Raw genomic sequence first — 22,705 nt, 5'->3', positions numbered from 1 at the left:
ATTTCCACGTGCTGCATTACTGCATAGAAACACCAGCACTGGGAAGCGTCCTCTTTGTGATGTCCCATGGACACTAGGCTGGGGATACTGAGCTGACAACAGGACAATCCGTAGCATCACTCCAGGACAATAAAGAAATACATTGAGAAAGAAAGAAAGAAAGAAAAAAAAAGATATACACATATATACATATATTTAATTAAAAGAGAGAGGGGGAAAAAAAATAGATTAAAAAGCCCCACCACACACGGCTGCAGCGTGGGACCGAGAGCCGCACCCCGAGGAGCAGAGCCCGGCCGCCGACGGGAGGAGCGCTGGCGTGGAACAGCGCGGCGGGCGCCGGGCGCGCAGGGACCGTTCCGTGGGATTGAAAAATCGCTGCAGCAGCAGCGCCGGCGGGCGGGGGGTTGGTGCCACCCCCGTGCCGTGCCGCTCCCCCGCCTCTCCCCTCCGGCTCCGGCCCCTCCGCCCTGCAAACTTTTTCCTCCCGACCGGGCCGACCGGTGAGCGGCGGCCCCGGAGCGCCCCGGTGGGGGGAGCCGGAGGGGCGGGCACGGAGCGGCGGGCGGGGCGGGCGGAGGCCGGGGGGAGCCGCGCCGGGCAGGGCGCTGGGTTTTCCCGACCACCCCTTCCCCTCCCCACCCGCCCACCTCCTGCCTCCTTCCCTCCTTCCCTCCCTCCCTCTTTCCCTCCCTCTCCTCCAGAATTAAAGTTGGGACAGTCGCGCTCCGGGGATGGGTGCGAGCCAACGCCTGTGCCGCCGGCTCGCTCTGCTCCGTCCCCAGATCGCCCGGAGCCCGCGCCCCCGCCCGCCAAGGAGGGATGCTGCTCCGGGAGCTGCTGGGACTGCTCCGCTGCTGCTGGCCCTCCCTGCTGCTGCACTGTGCCCTCCACCCGCTCTGGGGCTCCGTCCAGGTAGGGCCTCGCTCAGGGGGCCGGGAGCGACGGGCAGAGCCCCGGGCGGCGCCGCGGAGGCGGCGGGCGGTGGTCCCCGGGCGGGGGAATCCGTGGCTCTGCCGGGCACGGCACGGCACGGCTCGGGCTGCGGGACGAGCGGGTGAGGGAGCGGCGGGGCCCGCCTCGAGCCCCGGGAGCGCCCAACTTGCTGCGGCTGGAGCGAGGCGGAGCGGAGTTTCTTGAGCGAGCGCGTTTCGGTGGCGACACGCACGGAAGATGCGGTGCTCCGAAGGGTTTATTTCTGGGAGTGTTCCGTCGTGGGGTTTTGGTGTTGGTTGCGACGTGGGGGCTGTTCGCTTAAACCTCAGATCAAGGTTTTCCAACTCCGCGCCGGGTGTCGGTGGGTGACCTTGGTGGTGGTGTGGGGTGAGCTGAAAGGTGCCCAATGGGCAGGAGTGTATCGGGAGAGAGAGTGCCCGTCCAGCTCGGGGCGCGGAGCAGCGGCACGGCTCGACTCGAATGCGTCACTTGGGTATTTTAAAGTTTATTTATAATATACGTCTTCAGCCGAGTGACTGATGAGGCAGCTGAGTGCTGTTCAAGAACAGCACAATTGCAGTTTCTTGGAGAAAACACGGTGGAGACTCCGCATCTTTCACTCCTTGTTCTAAACTTAGTGACTCCCTAGAGATTAAACAGAGATGTTTCAGCATCTCGTGTCTGCCCGTGAGTGACAAAGAAGATCTGTGCACCTTACAGACTAAAATGAGCAGAAACACGGCAAAACCAACATCTTTCAAGATAATTCCTCCATCATCAAAATCTTGGCCAGCGCTACCCTGCTGCTGTCCTGCTCAGGTGTGCAGATTGTTGGCCATAAGGCAAAGCTGTAGCCGCATTTTTTAAGAGAAACGCAGTTGTGAGAGAAGAGATGCCTCTGCTGTAATCAGTCCATCAGTCAAGCAGACAAAAAAAAGTAAAATAAAATATCTTGCATAAACATCTCAATGGTAAACTAGTTAAGCGACGTAGGGCAATCTTTCAATAGTAGTTACATTTATAACAATTGAAACAGTCTCTGAGAATTGCAAAAGCCAAGGGGTCCAGACTTCCCTTGCAAAGCTTTGTTGTCCCATTCTTCATCTGTGTTTGTGCTATTGCCTGGTGCTCTGTGTAAGAGCAATCAATAAGACTTTCGCTTTTTCCCAAACACAGAAGTATCCCAGGACACCCTGGCAGGTATCAGAGGGAAGGATGGTGCAGAACGCTCACCAGTGCACCAACATGCTGGGATTGGAGCTCACTCCTCTTTGAATCACTCCCACGGCTCCCTTCCCCATATCGAGTTGTAACCATTGCTCTTCTCATCAAAGTCTTCCTTTGAGGATGACTGACCCAGGGGTCCCATTGTATCCCTACTCTATTGACAGCAGCCACTGCGGTTTCTCACTTCTCCCAGCCCTTCTCTACCCATCAGCTGTGCTCTGACCTGTGTGTGGCATGGCCTCCTTCACCATGTCTTGGTGTTCCTTCCTTGGGCCCTGCCTTGAGGCACTTAACGGAATCAGTCAGATACAAATCAGAGGAGCAGCATCATTAAAATTTGTATGTATGCATATATATGTTTTTCTTAGCCTAATAGCCAACATGACAGGAAGGAAGGCATGATTCTGTCTGAAGTTTTTGATGTAATTTAAAAAATGTATCAGTATGTGCAGTGATAAATGGTAGCGTCATGTCTTTTCTGGTTTTATAAACATGGATTTGGATTAACTGTGATGTGAATTATGCAGAGCCGCTCTGGGATTTACACGGCGTTGTTGAGATCTCATCTCTGTAGACTGGTTCCAAGAGGCAAAGCTCTCACCACCTCAGCAGGATCTTAGAGGTCTCAGTGGCACTTCTCTTTTCAAGTTTTCCTCCCATGGCCTGTTTTGCAGTTACCAGAGAGCCACGGTCAGGAGGCTGTACTGATCCACTCTTCCTATTCCACTCTGTAGAGCATGCTCATGGACTGCTGCAGCCCTGCAGGACTCTACTGGAGTACTGAGCTCCTCTGGCCACACACAGATTGGTTTTCCCACCCTGCACAAGGCAGGACCAGGCCCACTGCTTCTGCAGGAAGTCTTGGATTAAGCAGAAGTGTGACAGATATGGACTTCCACTGAGAAACTACAAAAAGAAGCCAACGTTTTCCACTTTTTGTTGCTTTTCCCTGGACATTTGTGGATCAGATTTTCATTGCCATGAATACTTAAAAACATTTGCCTTTTTGCAGAGCATGTTCGTGTCAAAGGTACAAAATGGTAACGTCAACTCTCTACTTATTTTCAAAACAGGGAAAAAAAATTGCACCCCCTTGAAGGGCAGGCAACACGTGCACCCAAGCTGACAAATGGCCAGACAAGCAGCCAGGTGCCAAGGAGACATGTCCATGGTGCTTACAGCACCAGGGCTGGAGAGTGTGGCAAGAGAGTGGGGAGCGTGCCGAGGGTCCAGAGCCAACCCCTCTCCAGGGCTCCAAGTGGGTGCTCATTAGCAGGGCAGGCCAGAGAGGGATGGGGCTCTCTCGGCAGATCTGTTTTTCTCCTGCCAGCTCTTGTAAGTGCAGCTTACCTTGAATTACAGACAGTGGTAAAGAAATGTGGAGTAATTTATTTCATCATCCTCCGGGAGGATGGAATCTTTCCCCAAAGCATATTTTCTAGTGATTTGTTCTGCTTACCTTTACAAGATACAAGTAATATTCTTCATTCCTTTCATAAGAAGGCTAATAGACATCAATACCGTGAGTTGTTTTTTTCTTGAAAACAAGCCAAATGTCTTCTTTTTTTTTCTCAAATCTATCGTGCTGCCATTAGTTAACCATCTTGCAGCATTCCTTTACCATTTCTCTGCTCCTCAAGGCCACAGCTTCAATTTATGTCCTTCCTTTTCCTGACAGATTTCAGCCAACTTACAATATCCTTGTTCTTTACCAACCCTTGAAGGCAAAATCTATGTTCCTGTAGGTATCTTCCATCAGCTGGACACTGTAGAGAAGAGAATCAAATAGGTGTCAAAGCCAGTGCTCTCAAATTCCTGTTCTTTGCCAAGCATTCAGAATCATTGTGAGGAATCTCAGTAAATGATTCAGAGTGAGAGATGTGGAGACCAAGCAACTCTTTTTTTCAGAAATGTTACCAAAAAAGTATACGGGAACAGAGAGCAGTTGGACATGCATAGGGTTAATCTTGTCTGCAAAGTAATTGAGAAAAATACACACTGGTTTCTGAGGACACTCTATTATCAGTCTAAGGTAGAAGAGCCTCCAGGGATTTAAAAGCAGTCAATAGTCTAAAAAAAGATCGAGCAAGCCTTTTGGTTCTGGTTGATATTAAGTTAGAGCAATAAATCAGTGTATCTCTTCCATACCAGCACCATGATCAGACTCATATACACAAAGCTACTTCTGGTCTGCATGAGGTTGGCTCCAAGACTGCTGAATGGTATTCTACCCTGGCTCTGTTCTCTCCCACTTCACTGGCTCCCGCAAGACTGTAGGGAGCCATAGGGTTTATCGACCAGAGAACCAAGAAGGGAGTGATAATTAGAGCTGGGGGTTGATAGTGCTGCCTGGTCAGCAGTTGATGCTGGCAGAGAGATGCTGCCCCACTTGGTGTGTGAGTGCTGCAGGTGCTGCCCCATGGGTCCCCCCTCAGAGTGCCCTGGGTGCCCTTCCTCTGGGTGAGCCACTGGCACCCTGGCCCAGTGCACAGACATCCCCACAGGAGCCAAAGCGGTGCAGAGAGAATATTCTGCTGCCTGTGATCACTTACGTTAAAAATAAATGCACCTACTTAGCAGACAGATTTATTACCAGCTCTGAGGGATTATGAAGCCAAGTCACTTTGATTCATTAGAGTGTTCGGAGAGTTTGTGTAAGTTCCTGGAAGCTGTCTGGGATGGTCTCTAACCAGCCTCATACTGTTACCTGGCGGCGAAGGGAAAGTTGGAAAGCACTTGTGCTGAATTTGTCTCTCCCTATGTTTGGTAATAGATGTTGACGTGCTGTTTAAACAACTGATCCTCCTGACTTGTGCCTCAGCTACACGTAGCTCTTTCTATTCTTTTCTTCCCTCTCTGTAATATTTAATCAACAAAGCCCTACCTCTATTTCCCCGAGGCCAGAGCAATGCATCTTTCTGCTTTAGAAACCTCCTACACATGTGAATGTGTCCTTGGTGCAGTGATGTTGTTGTTTTAATTGCCCACATCTCTTTTTTTGGCCAGAAATACATGAAAGGCCTGTGTGCTTCCTGCAGGGGAGAGGAGATGGGCTCTGTCCCAGAGCTGTCTGGGGAAGGGAGGTGAAGCCTGGGTGGGAGGGAGTAGAAGGCAAACTGGAAGGATGGGGTGTGGAACAAGATAATTGCTACAGGTCCCTTCCAAACCAAATTGTTATGTGGTTCTGTGAGCCCCAAGTGACCGTGGAGACAGGCAACAGGGCAGAAGGGGCTGTCTGAAACAGGCCAGAGAGGCTGGAGTGAGATGTTCTCTGCAGAATGACCAACATGCCATGAAAGAGAGCTGAATAAGGAGGATGATATTAGGGAAAGGCTATTAGGATTATAACCCTTCCAAGGCCAAGTTTACAAGGCAACATCTGAATGTTCCCGTGATTTCCTTAGCTTCAGTGAATATCCCATATTTTCCATTTCAGTTTGAATCCTTTCAAAAAAAGGTTGACTTAAGAGACCCCTGAGGGCTCTCCCCCTGAGTCAGAGGCTCCTGCAGTATTCCACAGATTCCCTTTTCGTTAGGGACATACTCCTTTTCATTTTGTAGCATTAGATTAGGAATTTTACAGTTACTGAATATCCTTATTTACATGTTCCTAGACATATAAATATTATTTCTGGTAAGAAAAATATGTATTAACATGTGTTTCTTGTCACGACTAGATCACAGTGCTGAATGTATGCATCCTGGCTAAATCATCGGCCAGTGCCAAGCAATGCCTACATGTGGGTTCACCAATGGTTACACTTGGGTTCTGCAGTGCCTTCTCTTCAGCTTCACTGACAACCAACAGGAAGCTGCAAGGCACGGGCTGTGGCATTTCCATTTTGACCAAGTCTTCCATGCAGTCTGCAGATGAGTAGATGGGGCTGCACCTCACCATGGTGGGAAGCGAAGCATGACTCCAAACGTGAAAGGGAAGCTGGCAAAACAGGAGAGATCTCTGGCTCTTGGTTCCGCCATAAGGAAAATGAGAATAATCCTGACCCTAAATGTCTTGCAATTTTTATTAGCTCTCTTTGGCTTGCAGCAACAACCCTGTGAATAATGCATGCTATTAGACAGCTTTCCTAAGGAAAGAAGGCTTACGCAACCACATTGTCTGCCACTACCCGCCTGCACTCTACCCCATAATAATTCAGAAACCAGCCGGCCACAGTCAGAAGTAAAGAGGTCTTGAAGATACTGTGTTAAGTAAAACATAAAGCTGAGACATCACAGGGAAGTGACCTTGTGTCCTCAGTGAGGAACAGCAGTGGCAGGAGCTCAGTTCTCTCCAGGGGCTGAGGTGCCAATTGGGAACTCAAGTTCAAGAAGCATGTTCCTGGAAAATCAGTTTTCCCTCTTTCTGCTGCTTGTGCCATGACTTGTTTCTCCACAGATCACTCAGGGTGAGCCCCAGAAGTCATGCTCCAAGCCTGTAGCAGATGAAGTCCCGGAGAGCTGCCAGCAGATCTGCCAATGCAGGCCACCACCACCGCCGCCACCGCCACCTCCTCCCCCGCCGCCCCCCAGGCTGCTGGTGGTGCCGGGTAAGTGGGCAGAGGGGCAGGGATGCCTGGGCAGATGGGAGAGGGAAGGATGTGGGAGAGGGCACAGCGAGCTCGTTTGTCATTTTCTACTTAGCAAATGGAGGAAAAAGTGTTCTCAGTGGAGATGGAGATCTGGTTTCTGATCAATGAATAATACTTGGCTTCTGGAGGAAAGCCAGAGAAATTCCCTCCTTTCATTGTATTATATATGATTCCCTGGCTTTAAATGGTTCACTAACGTCCTAGCCTTGACAAATTCTTTCCTATGCAGACTAAGCACTGTGCTTCTCCTGGATTTACATCACCTCCTGTTTCACCATGTATGCAGCCTGGAGTCCGCACAGTCCAAGACCCATTAATTTACAAGCAGGCAAAAATTCCAACATTCTGTCCAGACCAACTTGGGTGGAAAGGGTGGCATGGATAGGTCCTCAGGCAGTGAGCTGACACTGCTGGCACTGCCTGTGTCGACTCAGTGCCAGGACATGGACTGAGCCCTGCACAGACACCTTTAGGTGCTTGCTATGTCAGCAGAACTCCTTAGCACTGCGATATTTTTGCATATTTGTCTCTCCCTGAAAGGCTGCCTATTAATTCTTCTCCCTGCTTAGATAAAGTCCCTTGGGAACAGTGTTGCAAAGTATATCTATTATCCTTCTCAGTGCTTCCCCTGAGGGAAAAGAAATCATTAGCAGCATCATTTGGCTGTTTGTCTCTATCAGCTCCATCCTCAGATGTGTGCAAGACATGAGGAAGGCTCAAGCATAGTTTTCAGCCTGGCAGAGGACAGGCAGAATTTTGCAGTTTTCTGCCAGCAGCAAGCTTCGTATCTGTGCCAGGCTGCAGAAATGTAAGGCGAAGGCAGAAAAAAAGCAGTAATTTGAAACACTTGGGAAAGGAAAAACAAAGACAGCTTGAAAAGCAGAGATGAATGTTTTTAATAGCAGGAGAAAATCTCTTTCAATTTTCAGAAAAAAAAAAAATGTTGTGGACAGTAATAGTGAAAATTGCCTTCATCTTTGTCTCATAGTCAGAAAAAAAAAGTGTTTTATCACTGTTTTCTTGCACCTGGGCTACTCACTGCCCTGAGGGCACCACTCTTACCCATATGTAGATCAGTGTCAGCATTGGTCCTGGGCACAGTGCTCAGCATCGTGGGAGGAGGTTTCTGCTCTGCTCCTCCCGGCAGGCAGCTGCTCTGCATGTATGGAGCTGTCTGCTGTGAGTGGGAAGGAAATCATCCCAGAAAAAAAATCAGTCTGTCACATGCTGTAAAAAGAGGAAACAGAAATCAAACAGGCCTGCGACTGGGATAGCCTGATGCTTACTCAGGCTGGATTGCCAGGTGCTAGCCCAGCTCTAAAAATGAGCTATATAAATCCAGATGACTAATATTTAAACAAGCTCTTTCATTTCAAATGCAATAAAAAAATAGATTACGCATTCCTTTCACCAGTGAGCTTTAGAGTAGCAATCAAGTGCCTCATCTTGAAAGAGGCTTTAATTGTTATCGGCTGTCTAGGCGCTGTGATTTAGCCCCCGTGTACAGCAAGCCCCATTCTTGGGAGGACGAGTGAGCCTTGTGGTTAAATACTGATGTTATGTACACCACTTTTAAACAGCATTCAGATAAAGCAGTAAAGGGACAAGACAAACCATTAAGTGCTTGATGCTAGGCTTGCACTTTGCACTTTCTCAGTGATTCAGGTATTGGAAAGACCTCAGCAAAAAGCAGCAGCAGCCCAGGAGCCACAAGTTTGTTACTTTTACAAAGTACAATGTCTGCACCATGAGGTAGTTTGAGAAGATGCTGCCATTGCCCTTAGAGCTTTGTCAGCCGCAAACGGCTGCAGTCTCCGAGGCACAGCCCTTAGCAACTATATTTTCAATTGCACTGAAAGTTGTTGGAAGCTTCTATCACCTCTACATGTTGTGGTGTGAGTCTGATGGTGAAAGGCAGTAAGTACATATCTCTCACCCATCCCGTTACTACACACACTGACAGCCATCTTTGACATGTTCTGGTTGGTCTCCACCTGCTGTGGTGGAAAAGCATAGAACACTCCTTCTTTATTCTCCATCAATCCCACTTCAGCAAATGCTACTTGGATGTGCAGGACAACATTGTATGTTAGCAGCTGAATCCACCCCTGAAAGGATTTTGCTGTGCTTGAGAACAATTCAGAAATTTTGGGAGCAATTACATTGCGTTTAGTATCTCTTTAGACATTTCAATATTGACTGGCCCATCCAAGTGACAGATCCTCAACTCTGCCTCCTCCAGATATACAAAATCTGTTAAATATTATGAATTCCAGAATTCATGTATAATTGCTGATAAGTTCTGTGTTTATTCTGATGTATAGTAAGCTAATTCCTTCCACAGAAAATAAACAGAATCACATGCAACTTAGCAGTCGGTTTAAATAAATGAGAAGTGGCAGAAACACCAACTTGCTTGTATGGAATAGATGAGTTGCGTTTCCTTGCGCTCTGAGGAGACATATCATTCATGCAGCAATATGAGTATAGGAATTAAATTAGATCATTTGGTCCATATATTTCCCAACATGGATAACTGAATTACAGACTGGTGAATTCAGATAATGACTCTGCCACCCAGACTCCAGGTCCCAGGAAAGAAAACACAAACTGTTTCTGTCATCCCTCAGCCACAGTCAGGGGCTTCCTTTTCCCATGTTTCTAATTCCTTCATACAGGACACTGACATCTCTGATGTCCCTTCCAAATCCTGTTCTTGCTTTCACTGCAGCTTTCATGGGACATTCTCCATGCCCTGCAGCAGCATACCCATGTTAAGCAGAGGAATCCTGGTCTGCTGCAGTGGATACTACTGCTTTACAGTATCTAAATGAAGGCTGAGTTGGCCACACTTGTCTCTGTGGATGCTGGTTCTTTCAGTATTGCGAGGCTGGGGTTCAGTATCTCTTTCCATACATTGGGACACATGGGTCTTCACCATGAGTCTTTCAGTTTTGAGTTTCCTAAGTTTCATCCTGGGTGCTCTTTATTGGTGTCCCACTGAGATACTGCTGTTTTGTTCATTATATGAGTGTTGCTTCCTGAGAGTTTTCAAGCTGAGGAACCCTAGCCTATATTAGAAGTAGCTAGGAAGCTGGGGGCTTTGCAAAAAACTAGTGAGAACTGTTGAAGAGTCGAGCCAATTACAATTCCTCCAAGCAGTCTGGCATCCTTATGTTTCTGCAGTCTCTCTCCTTATGCAAGCAGCAGCCTGCTCTTTAACCCATGCCTAGAAAACTGCTGGTTAATGAAGTGAAGGAAAAGCTCATGTGGCTGTGAGGGGCCTAAGGCCGACCAAGATTCTCAGAACCTGGCTTTTAATTAACTGTTTCTTATTTCCCTTCATCTGCTTTCCTCCTGGTTCCTGGCTTTCAGCCAAGGCTGAGGCAGGGTGCATAGAGTACTTGTTTAGGCAGAATTTCTAACCCAGCTCCACAGACCCATGAGATGAAGCTAGTTCAAATGAAGTTGACCCTTCAAAATCAAAAACATCGCAGATGTCAACCTTTAAATACTTTGTGAGCACGCGGGATTCTCCAGGGCCACTGCAAAGAAGAAAGGACTTCATTTGAAAGTAGAAGCCAGGCTTTCAAAGGAGGAGAGGATTGACGGTAGACATCCAAGGAGAGACAAATACTGCAGTCAGTATAAGTTTTAGACTGTGTAAGTTTTGAGGATAAAAGACAGTTCAGAAGTGACTTATTAAACGTGAACCAAGGAAGGGAAAGGAAGTCCAGCATGAACACCTCACTTGTTGGTTGGCAACTTTTGCTGTCTCTGCCCATCTCCTTCACTGGGTGGAGGCATCCGTGGTACTGCCATCCCCTCTCTGGGTGACAGAAGTACCAGACCAAATATTTCTTCAGTTGAAATTTAGTGGAGGATATGTGAGTAGAACTAGCACAACCGAGTCTGGATATGAACCAGCCTTTGACTCGCTGCACGTACAAATACATACACAGATCCTGAACTCAGTGAAAGTCCTAAGCTCTCAATTGAGATAAAGCGTAATCAAGCTGCAGTGCGAAGCCAAAGTGAATTATATCATTGCAGAGGACTCTAATCTCCAGGCTGTAATTGTACAGTTTGGTTTTTCAAGGTGAAATCTTTTATCTTGAAGATAATGCATCTAATTAATTAATTATTTGGACTGTTGAAAATGCCAAAACAAAAATGACCAACTGTAGTCAGAAAGAAACTTTTTGGCAACTGTACGAGCAGAAATGTATAGCTTAATTTCAAAGAGTATGAAGCGTCCCTTCAGTGGAAGTAGGGAAGCCAAGGATGTTTGGATCTTTAAGGACAGATGATCACAATGTGTGTAACAGGGAGAAGTCTGAAGGACAGGAGCACTCTGAAACTTCTTAAACTTTGAGTAGGTTTTAAAGTAACTAGTCTTGGAAGATTTCACTTGCTGACCACTACCAATGTGGCCTTTCATAGCAGGAACTTCTTATGGAAATGAAAACCATGTGCTTCTGGGACATACAAGTATAAGAAATGGCTTTACCTTAGGCTTTTCTATGATCTAAGATTCTAAATCCTGGTAATAGAATGGGCAGAGTGACCCACTGTGGGTCGAAAAAATGAGTTTAAATCTCAAACTAAGCACTCTCTCCAAACGGATGTTTAAAAAGGATAGATAAACATAGTCGTGGTTCTCACCACATCACTTCTTAGCATCACCACATGAGCACAGTCACAGACAGCCTTGCCTATACAATGCCGAAAGGACCTCTGGCCTTGGCAGACATCTGTGATTGTCCTCCAGGAGTCGAGGGGAGGTCATGATTGCAAAAGCTTCATTGAAATCCTTCCGGAGGCCATGTCATGGCTTAAAACATGAGGTGCCAAAGAGTTTGCTGCAGGTATCTGGGTGCAGCTCTTGCATCCCAGAGAGCTCTGACTTGCGGTTTCCATCTGTGTAGGCCTTTTGTCCCAGGAGTGCTTTGCAATTTTGCAGAGAGCAGCTGTAAGTGTGATTGTGGCCAAATAAATTTGTTTTCCTAGCAGGAGAAAGATGCTTTCCTCTATAATTCATACAACATACCTGTTAGCAAAACTGAGCAATAATGGAAGAGGACTACAGTAACACTGAAAGTGCAGAGGTGCACAGATTCCTACATCAAAGAAATTATATTAATGATAGCTACTGTGAGAGAACATTCTTCTAGCATATTGGTCTAGATTATGTTTTTGAACTGCAAGCAGGATGCTGAAACAGGGAAGCCCTTTCAATTTTGGTAACACAGCTGTTATACTTTGAGCTACACTCCTGTGTGAGAGCTTTGTTTATAATTTACAGTGCGAAACCAAATTCAATTCTTGTCTTCTCCCACATACACTTTCAGTTTACTGAAGGGTTGCAATTCTAAGAACTTGCAGTAGGATTTTGAGGCTTTCAAATCTAAATTGACATCTAGCCATGCAACCCGAAGACACAGATGATGGCACATGTCAATTCGAGTCCAGGTTCACATCATGTTGACTTCACACTGCAGACACTGCCTTCCCCAGATGCACAGAGAACAAAATTATTAAGCTACTAAGATGGAATTTAGTAGAATTCACCCACCTAAATCAGAAGTGCAATGCTTAGATTTCCTGCTGTTGAGGTTTAACACCGTAAGCAACTCAGTACCACACAGCTGTTTGCTCACTCCCTGCTCCCAATGGGATGTGAGCGAGAACTGAGGGGAAAAGGAAGGAAAAAGAACAATAGTAAATACAATTATATTTATATACGTATTTACAAAATAAGCCATGCACAGTACAGTTGCTCACCACTCGCTGACCAGTACGAAACCAGTTTGTCCCCCCAGTCAACCCCACCAGTTTTATAGTTGATGCCACATGGTATGAAATATTCCTTTGGCCAGCTTAGGTCAGCTGTGCTGGTTCTGTCCTCTCCCAGCTCCATATGCCTCCCCCCCAGCCCCTTGCTGGCAGGACAGTATTAGAAGCCAAAATGTCCTTGGCTCTGTGCAGCACTGCTCAGCAACAACTAAAACATCAGCGTGTTATCAACCTTGTTCTTTTCCTAAAGCCAAAACATAACATCATACCTCATACTGTGGAGAAAATCAACTCTGTCCCAGCTGAAACCAGGACACCTGCTTAGCAGTGCAGGTGCTGGTAATTAAAATTCCAAAGAGACAAAGATTTCAGAATCCTGGTATCTTCTTGCATGTAGCTCAGTTATTTCTAGTGTAGGAATAAAAGCTAGCAGTTCTCATATCTGAGTCAAAATGAGACCCTGAAAACGTTCAGGGTGAGCAAGTTTCTTAAGCAACAGTGAAATATGATGTTTGAAATCATATACATCCCAGATGCCCAGACTAAGTTTGAAGTGACTAGGAAGCAGGAAAGACTGGAAAAAGGCTCATGCTAATACTTGATAGGATTCTGCTGTCAGTTGCGTACATAAGATCTCATATTGTGCTGTTGTAAACTCTCTGTATGTATTTGTGAAATACTGGTTGGATCACACTATTATTTCCACCTTCCGTTGCCTTCCCAGCTCCGAGTTTTTTCACCACAATAAATTCTGAAATGTTTTGTCAAGGCTAATTTTTATTTAGGCAAGTGATGAATCTTCCTGCTGCTCTGGGACCTTGCAGATTTGTTTTGAATTTTTCATGCAGTAATAAATCCATGTTATGGAAAAATCCACTCTCTTGAAAACGTACTCGTTCGTACATTTTCCAGTATTTAAAAGTAAGAGCCTCAGGCCAGATTTTGCAGTGCAGAAATCAGTGAGAGTTCTGTTATCTGTAGATTAAAAGTATTGTCTAATTTAGAAACAAGAAACAGTAGACATTAAACTCATTCCGCAGGAGAGCAATCCCTTCTGCTTTGAGATGCGTACTCCAATAGCCTGATTCTTTTTATTTTTTAAGCAAAAGGACTTGGCAAAACTGAAGATGTAAATTCCTTGTGTGGATGGCAGTCCATTTGTACATGACTATCATTTCATTGATTAAGAAGATAACAAATCTTCAGTGAAGTTACTGATGAGTCAGAGGCTGTTGAGATACAAATAATTGTAAGTTCCCATGCCCGTGGTAGTCTGGAGTTGTGCCTCATCTTGACAAGCCAGAAGTAAACTCTTTATTGGCACAAGCTGTGCTGGCAGCGAAGGCTAAGCAGCTGACCTTGGTAAAGCAGACCCACAGAAGAGTATGTCCTCGTAATGTTTTTGTGCATTATCTTAGTTATCAATTTAGTAAATAAGCATTGTGCTGCTTGTAAAATCACAACTTATGAGTAATTTTTAAGTCAAGATAGCAGATCGAGAAAGCAGCGGTCTGGATGTTTGAATTCTTATCCTGAAGTGAGTACATAGTGTCCATTAAGGTAAATAAAAATGTCAGTTAATAACTGATACCACTGCCAAAAATTATCATTAATAATTGAGATAGTTTAGCACTTGCACTAATAAATTATGTCACATATAAACACTGGCAAATTGTGAATACCTAATTGTTATTAAAATGAATCAATTTTTCACTTTGAAGAATGTCTTTTAAGCAAGGTTGATATTTCATCAGTTCATTAGCAAAAAATGTTTTACTCAAAGGTCTGTTCTTTGGCAAATAAAACTGGGCTTGTTGAAGGTAGCCAGTGGGACAAATTCTACCGAATCATCACTGGACATTTTTGCTTCCTTCTGGATGCAGGACATAATCTTATTTCACAGCCAGCATCAAAGGAAGTTACTGACAGTGGAGCAAAGGGAGGGTTTGGTTTAACCCTTAGTTTGATTTAGCAAGTTGCAGGTGCTTTGTCTTCATTCTTCAGCACTGGCTGCCAAGTTCCATATGCTTTTTTATGGAGCGATGGTCAATAGCATCTCTGCAAGAGTTTGTCTGCTCATGCAGATCTAGATTTCTGTGTGAAGATAGAGGAAAGTGTAGGCAGTGACCAGTAGCCAATTTGCTTACATTTGTGACTGTAAGGAAGGCTGTGCCTCATCTTTTGGCTTTCAGAAAGTTAGAAATGTGGTGACAAAGGACTTCCTGTAGGGCACTTGGCATGGTGAAATGACCTGATCTGTTAACAAGCTGTAAGGGCTATTTTAACTATTTTGGATTTTACAGATACCGAGTGAGATGATAAATGGAATTTCATCTTATTGAGATTAAGTTTACTTCTGGTTTGGAAAGCACTTTACATTTTAGTTCCATTTTGCACTGATCAGGTAATCAGTTTTAGCTATATTTTCCTTAAGTGAAACCCAAACACACTTTGGATAAGGAATCCAAGTGCGCTTGGTGAGGAAATAACTGGTCTCCTCAAAGAAAATTGTTAGGTGATAGCTATAGCCCTTTCAGTAATAACCGAGCCACTGAAGTGGTAAAAGGAATTAACTGTTATGTCTATAACATTTATGTAAGTGGTGTACACTAACAGAAGTATCTGCTACATAGTCAACCAGCTGTTCCCTGAAACTCAGACATATGACTTGCAGTGTCTTTCTTTTTAAAGTGAACTCTTGAAAGCCATCTGTAGTCATAAATCTAAAGTGTACGTCCAGTATAGCCACTCTCCACGTAGTGTCTTAACACCCTACACACAATCCATTAATTTTTTAGAGACAGACACAGACCAGTGCCTTAGAAACTGCTGCTACTAATACCTGAGGGAAATGTCCCAAGTATTTCCAAGTCTTGTACAATCTGTGCTAGGAAATTCAGCCTGCAGGTGGCTGAAGGTGGTTTTCTATCTGCCTTCCCTGAAGGCATGAATGTTGAGATCGCATCAGTTCCAAGCTGTGAGGTTTGTCCAATCTTCGCTATTGTCTGTGGGTTCATGAGCTCTTTAAAAAGACAGTATCTGTAAGATAATATCTTAATCATAACAGTAGCACTGAATTCTATTTGTATTTCATGGCCATAGTGTCTTTGATGGCACCGCTCAAGTGAATACTGCTCAGCCTGAAGAATTTGTGCAGATCTTGTCCCTAATTTGATCTGTACATGTAGAACATTATACAAAGAAAATCTGTCATTTTTCTGTGGGATTGAATCTGCCAGTCCTGAAGTATCTCATTAATCATTCTCTGGAAAAAGACTGGTCATCAGTGCAGGGGATTAGACTTCTAAAATCACATTTCAGCTGTTTGGATTTCAGTGTACTTCATCCCTCTTTTGAAGGCCTGTCCACTGCAAGAGCTGAGAGACGAATAAGCTTTCAGAAGACTTCAGGGTGATGTATCACAACTCCTGCAAAAGAGGTGTCTTCCCTCCTTGCAGGGAGCATCAACAAGTGAGTCCTGAGCACTGCTCTCCCTGCACCTCCAACCTGCTGGTTGGATCTCAGGAAGTCATTAAACCCATCGAACACTCAGAGCTATCACATGTGAAACTTACTTCTGTAAATTCTGGATTTGAGATGGATGTCAAGCACTGAAGATTATTATTTTTTACATGTCTGTATGGCTGTTGAGCACTGGTGTGGAAATCTGCTAAATATACTTTCAGGTATCAGAGCACTGAAGTGGTAAAGGCAGACTCAACACGATGGTTTGGTGTTTTCAGGCCTCTTTCCTGAATGCAAGGGGATCTCACAGTTTGCTTGGGCAAGCAGCTGATCACAGGCACTGATTTTCCCTTCTGAAGCACAGCTCATGCTCTCTGCACATCGCCTGCCACTGGAGAGCTGGGCTGTGTGTTTGTGCAATGAAGTGGATGGTACAGCACTTGCGTATGTCTGTGCCTCTCAGCAGTGCCTCTGTTCTGAAGAACTGAGAATCACTGTCTGCAGGTCATGGCTGTGCTGTTGTTGTTCTGCCCTAAACCACTGCCTCACTGCTGTTCTTGCTTGTATACGTGGTTGGTGAAGAGATCGAGGAAATGCAGCTGGTTGCTAGGGAGGTATAGTACTTGTAAGGGAAAAATTATTTATCCCATTACAGAATTGGGAAAGGAATAACTGTGCAAACATACAACTTTTTATTCCTATACCTTGGGACACCGTAGAAAGCTTGGACTACTGTGACTGAAGGAGAATCAGAGAATGGGGTAGAGATCTTGCAAAAAAAAAAATTATTGAAGGAGGAAGGGAAGAGCTGAGGCTGGGGTCCTTCCTTAGAGGGATTTCTGTTCCCATGGAACAATACCTCAGAAAAGAGAGGTTGACTCCTGCATGATAAAACTCAGAAAATTAAACTGAAGTTTGCGTATCTATATTCAGGCACCCAAGTTAAAGCATCTCAGCGCTCAGAACCTGCAGAAATCAGGTCAGCTTCTGAAATAAATTCCAGAATACTAATTTAACAGAAAACGTTCAGGCATTTGTGACCTCTTTCTTGGAGGCACGAGATGCCCACTAATCTGATCGACTCCTGCATTTCAAGAAGCAGGCCACCAAGTACAGCAACATGATGATGGCTGTTATGCACTAGGACTCTATAGGGGTGTCATCCTGATCCGTGCTACTCAGCCTGGTTCTGCTGCAGGTCACGGACAGCAGGGAAATGAGATGGTACCCATGAGGCTTTCTAGAGTGACTGTACTGTTGCAAGGAGACTGCCTTACAAGCCACAGGCTTCAATTCTAATTTGCTTAGGACAGGAACTGATAGTGTATGATTTATCAGGGTAAAAAACAATTCTGTCCTTTCGCTGAGGGAGAATTAGATGGAGAGGGAGAAGCAGCATCTCATCAGGAGACTGCTGGTTAGAAAAACACGTGACAGAGGGCAGTAGCTGACGTGAGCGCCCATTGTAAAGATAAATGCCAGAGCAGAGTGTTAACACAGAAAGTAGCTATGATGTAATCTCCTTAAAAGCTTTTTTTCCACAAGGCCTTTAAATGCAACTGCTTCTCCAGATCATGCTTTAGAGAACAGACTCTTCCTGCACACTCACTACCCCTACTCTCCTCCCAAGGACCTTGGGATCTGAAACTATGTTTAGCTCCTATTTGTGGGGGTCATACCTCAGTTCTGGTGGGGCTCATCAGCTTGATAGGATTAAAGCTGGCAGAGCTGGCCCTCAGCTTGTTGACTGCTTGGAGCACAGGCTTTCCCTTCCAATTTTTTTTTTTTTTAAATATTCCTGATTGCTCTGCACTCTACATCATTATATTTCCATAAGCTTATAGGACTCTTACCTGAAGAGCCATTATTCCACTACAGTGATGTTAAAACCAATACAGATTTTCTACAGGATTGGCATAAGCCCTTCCTGAATAACATATTGGATGCTATGCTGTCCACAGGACTCTGCCACACAGAAGTTCTGGGCATGGCATCAGCATGGGGCAGAGATCTGATTGCTTCCACCCTGATAATGCAGTTATGACTAAATCCACTGTTTCCATCTGACTCCCAAGGAGGAGTCCAGAATGTAGGACTGGCCAGGAGTCAAAAGACATTGTTTTCTGGCTTTTTCACCAAGCTGTAGCAACTTTGGACAAGCTGCTTCATCTCAATGTGCTTTACTTATGCCCAAGCAACCAGTATATTCATCTGGTATTATTTTTATTTTGGTACTAATGACAAGTTCATTTTTCAAAGTACTCTTAATCTGCCAGACAAAAGCAGGAGAACATGAGGCCAGTGAAGACAGCATAGCAACATGAGGCCTTAGTGAAATATACTGGAAAACACAAACCCAAATGCATCCATGTTCAATGACCTCTAAAGCTTAGGTATCAAGCACCACACTTGGAAGTTTAGCACAGCTCCTCTCTCTTTCCCTGACTACATTCAGGCTCAACTTTTTTCCACCTGAGGTTACAGTCCTAGTTCTTGCAATGAGCCACGTACCCCTCTATCAGCCATGACCTCCATAAAGCTCCTGCAAAACTGCTCCTTTCTTCCATTTCTTCAAGTCTCATCCTCCAGATCTATGCACAAGACTCAGCACGATTCTTGTTTCAGATGGAAATTATTTTTAGAAAGGAGGCGAGAGCTAAACAAAGAGGTGAACTGGGAGAGCAGAGAAACAGCATCTACCGTGTGAAAGCTGCAGGGAAGGGAATTTCTCCAGCATTATCCCACACATGTTTTTATTATAGCAGAAGTTCCCACTGCATAGTGATAACAGTATCCCCCTTAAAACTGTAGTAGGAACATATGCACAGAGCAGCTGCGTGATATAAAGTTGTCTGCAACATAATGTGATAAACAGAAGAATCATCTGCTCCAGGAATAGCTGATTTCCACCACTGTTATTTAACTACTTGAGGGAGGCAGTAAATCAGGACAGGCTTTCTGCTGAGCACACTACTATTGCCTAGTAGCAGTTGTTTACCTGACTAGCTCACGGCTCTCTGGAAATAGCCCTCAGTTTACAGGCAGCAGGAAAAGCATAGGCCTACAAAGAACTGAAAAGGTGGAAAAAAAATTATGTGGAATTTTTGTGTAGATAAAAATCTACTGCAGATTTAGGGGGCTCTTATTTTGTTTAAGGTAGTATATTCATACTGTATACTGTTGCAGCCATAATCCAGAGATGAGTATGGTGAGATAGGACATTGCTGGTGTAAAGGAGTTCTTCAGTCTTTCCTTGCTGGGCAGCATCATCTTCTGGTGTCTGCTCTCTGTGGCAACATCTCAGGAAACAGATACAACATAGCAGCTTTCTAGGTCAGTGCTCTTTGGGTAGTGACATAATCCAAATCTATTCCACGATGTTTGGATTTACCGAAGATGAACTTGTCCCAAGTTGACTTCATCTGTTATTGAAGTTGTCATCCATTTCTGCTTTACATTCCTGCTTTGTTGGCCCAGTCTCTCAAATTAATGATGGCTGCTAACATATTTGGCTTTGTGCTGACCATCCTGCACAAAGTTTACCTCTCCAACTCTCCAAACAGACAATGGCACATCCCTCAGCTTGAGGAGAAAAGCCCTTAGGTTCATGGCTTTCTGGAGATTTTGTATTTTAGTGCATTTGGTGGATTTAATTTACTATATTAGGTACTGATTTAAGTACTTTAGCATAGTGCTCTTTTGGAGCTTGTTGTTTCTGCTTATCCAAGCTAAGTGAGGGAGAAGCAGTGGCAGAGCTAGAGCCACACTGAGTGTTGTGCCAATCAACATCCATGTTGGACATTTAAGAGTCCATGCACCATCTTGTTCCCTAAGATGGTCTGCTTGCAATATCTTCTGTGCCATTTAATTGCATCTGTAGGAAACCTGCTTTAGTAGGGGATTGGACTAGATGATCTGCAGACATCCCTTGCAACCCTTACAATGCTGTGATTCTGTGATTTCTCCAGGGAATTGTAGCTGCCTTGGGGCACTGGGGTGGGGAGGACAGTCCATGGCCAAAGCTCTTCAGCCACCAGCTAGATGGGTTTGCTCATGAACATGAGGCAAAGGAGCAGCCTTTGGCTGATGTGGCCAAATCCAGGTTGTCCTTCTGCTGAGCAATCTGGAGGTAGAGAAGAGGAGGCAATGATTGTTCACAGACTGTCCCCAAGGCCACATCCAGCAAGCTGTGGAGAGCCTGGCCCAGCCTGCACTGATCCCAGCACTGCCATTGACCTGTGGTTTGATGTACTCCCTCACCTGCCCTCTGGCATCTCAGGCACTGCCTGCTAGCATTTGTAGGCAATAACTGTGAAGGGAGGTTGATGAGATGATTTCTGGACCTGCCAAGGAGACAGCAAAGTGCATCCATTCACATCTTACAGCTTCTGTATCTTCAAAATGAATATTTCAGACATGTGGTGTCCCAAATGTAGATGTTTGTCTTGATGTGTTCAGCTTGTGCAAGGAATCTCAAGTGCAGGGCAGAGGGAGCAGGAGTAACAGCAGAGGACCCACTGCAATGCACAAATGCTTTTTGCTCTAGGGAGAGAGCACCAAGGCCCTCATATTCTGGTCAGACTCATTTTCTCATCCTCCCAATAAGTGTTGTCCCTCAAATGCAGGAATTTCATTGGATAAAGCCAAAAGAGGACAGAACCTACTCATGTTCCTGAAATCCATTTTAAAAATAACAGCTGAAGATCTATATTTGTATCAAAATCTAATAGTACCACAAATTTCATTAGCTGGCTCTTTGTGAAAGATTTGTTTTCTCCATGCTGGCTGCCTCTCCCTGTTAGCAGCCCTGGGTGCACACAGCATATTCCTATCACATGGGCTAGCCAAACACATCTGTAACTGCTCCTACGTGACAAAATGCAGCAACCAAGCCAGGGACACTTGAGCTTACACTGACTCACAGATCAATCCACATCGCCCCAGGTTAGGTAACAAATCCTTCATCCAAAGAGCCCAGAGCTGCCAGAGATGCTCTGCATCCCTGTGCAGTAATGGCTGTAGAAACTAGTAGCTTCTCCTTGTCTTATAAATGGAGATGCCAAAGCACAGATTAGTGAATTTATCAAAATTAGAAGGCAAATAATAGTAAAGTTGGGACTAGAACCTAATCCTGCCTAAGCCAGCAGATCAACAGGTCCCTAACATATGTGACATAATATATGGGTCAGCAGAAACACATTGCCCGCGTCCCCAGTTCCTTCCAATTTCCAACCAAGATTGATAAAACACTTGAGACCATTAGAATATGAGCCTGCCTTCAAAACACAATCCAGTGTGCTTCCAGGCCAGCAAAGTAGAAGAGCACAGTTGATTCAGGCAGCCCTGCAAGAGCAAGAGAAGTGCTGCAAGCATAGAGATGGCTGGGCTTAGCCTGTGGTGAATATACGATATTAAAAATGGGCAGCTGTCTCATAAAGATGATTACACCAGCACTCTTGACCTTTCCGTAAGAACAGAAATAAAAAGCAGGAGGAAAAACAATAAGCAGTTTTGATTTATCTTGAAAGCGCTCTTCCTTTTTTAGGCATGAAGTCACTGTTGCTGTAGGGAGGTGAGGGGGTCACCGTCACTCTTCCACATCATGTCAGCGTGCACTCACCAGCTGCCTGGGACTGAGCCTGTGGCAGGCTGACACACTCAGACCCCAGCCAGAGACACTTCTCTAGGACTGCACGTGGGAGATGGGTCACTGCTCCCTTGTCTGTTTGTTGGCTCATCCCTGTTTTGTTCAGCTGGCTGGCAGTGACGGCCAGGGCAGGCGGGGTGAGTGCTGCCTCCCTCCTCTCCCTCACTGATTCTGTGGAGAGCTAAGGCTCAGCATGGTCTCTGTTGGGGAAAGCAGCCCTTACTCCGTCTTGGCAAGCTCAGGGTTGATACTTTTTGATGTAGTGATGCTCCCATGCAAAGAGCAATTAGCCTACAAGCAATAGTGCAACAGAAAGTAACAGCCCTCATCAAAATAATTAATGGTACGTCCAAAATCTAAGCTTTATAAAGCATAGCCATGAGCACTGCAGATAACCTGAGGACATATTCAAGGATTCCAAGTCCAGTTTCTTGTAGACAGTACATATCATTTTTTATGTTTTACACACAACCCCATAATGGTGATCCAGAAGATATGGCTAAAGATTGCTTCATCACTGGTTTTTGTTCAGTTGGTTTTATTTTGTTTTAAGCAGCTGAGGACAATTTTGAGAGTGACCCCCTCTGAGATTTGCTAAAAAGAAAATAGATATTTATAATCTAATGGAAATGTTATTTCCCTTTTCTTCCCATTATTTTTGTGTTTGGACATTCAGAGAAGCCTTCTGTAGCTGAGCTAGTCTCTCCTGGTGTAATGCTATAACAGGATGGAAAGGACCACAATAAGAGCAGAATGACAAAAACCTCAAAAACCTTTAGCTACAGCAAATCAACAAGTCCAAATACAGCATAAACAGAAAAGAGATAAAAGAGCTGCTTACCTTTAGAAGGCCCCAGATTGACAGGATCCTCCAGCAAGAGAGACCCTCACTTCCCCCTGCCAACGCTTAAATGAGGTTTGGGAATGGGTGTATCCTGGCTCTGCCCCTTCCGGTCACTCAGCCACATTGCAGGCACCTGAGCTCCCCTGGGTTGGCCCTGCCTTCCCACCAGCTGCTCAATCACTGGTTCAGGCCTTGACTTAG

The 22,705-nt window shown here is 45.1% G+C and overlaps 1 protein-coding gene across 2 annotated transcripts in view; it reads left to right on the top strand.

The window, feature by feature from the left end:
* Positions 1-736: 736 nt before the first annotated feature.
* Positions 737-22,705, top strand: part of PRIMA1 (proline rich membrane anchor 1) — a 47,073-nt gene continuing 25,104 nt past the window's right edge. For both annotated transcript variants that reach the window (NM_001145492.2, XM_015287567.4), the window contains exons 1-2: positions 737-915; positions 6,560-6,710. In NM_001145492.2, the coding sequence (NP_001138964.1) occupies positions 823-915; positions 6,560-6,710 (244 nt within the window). In that variant the 5' untranslated portion in view covers positions 737-822. The remainder of the gene's footprint in view (positions 916-6,559; positions 6,711-22,705) is intronic.

Source organism: Gallus gallus, chromosome 5 (genome assembly GCF_016699485.2).
Source record: "Gallus gallus isolate bGalGal1 chromosome 5, bGalGal1.mat.broiler.GRCg7b, whole genome shotgun sequence".
NCBI lineage: Eukaryota > Metazoa > Chordata > Aves > Galliformes > Phasianidae > Gallus > Gallus gallus.
Note: the sequence above shows the minus strand (reverse complement) of the source record. Positions and strands in the feature narration are given on the sequence as shown.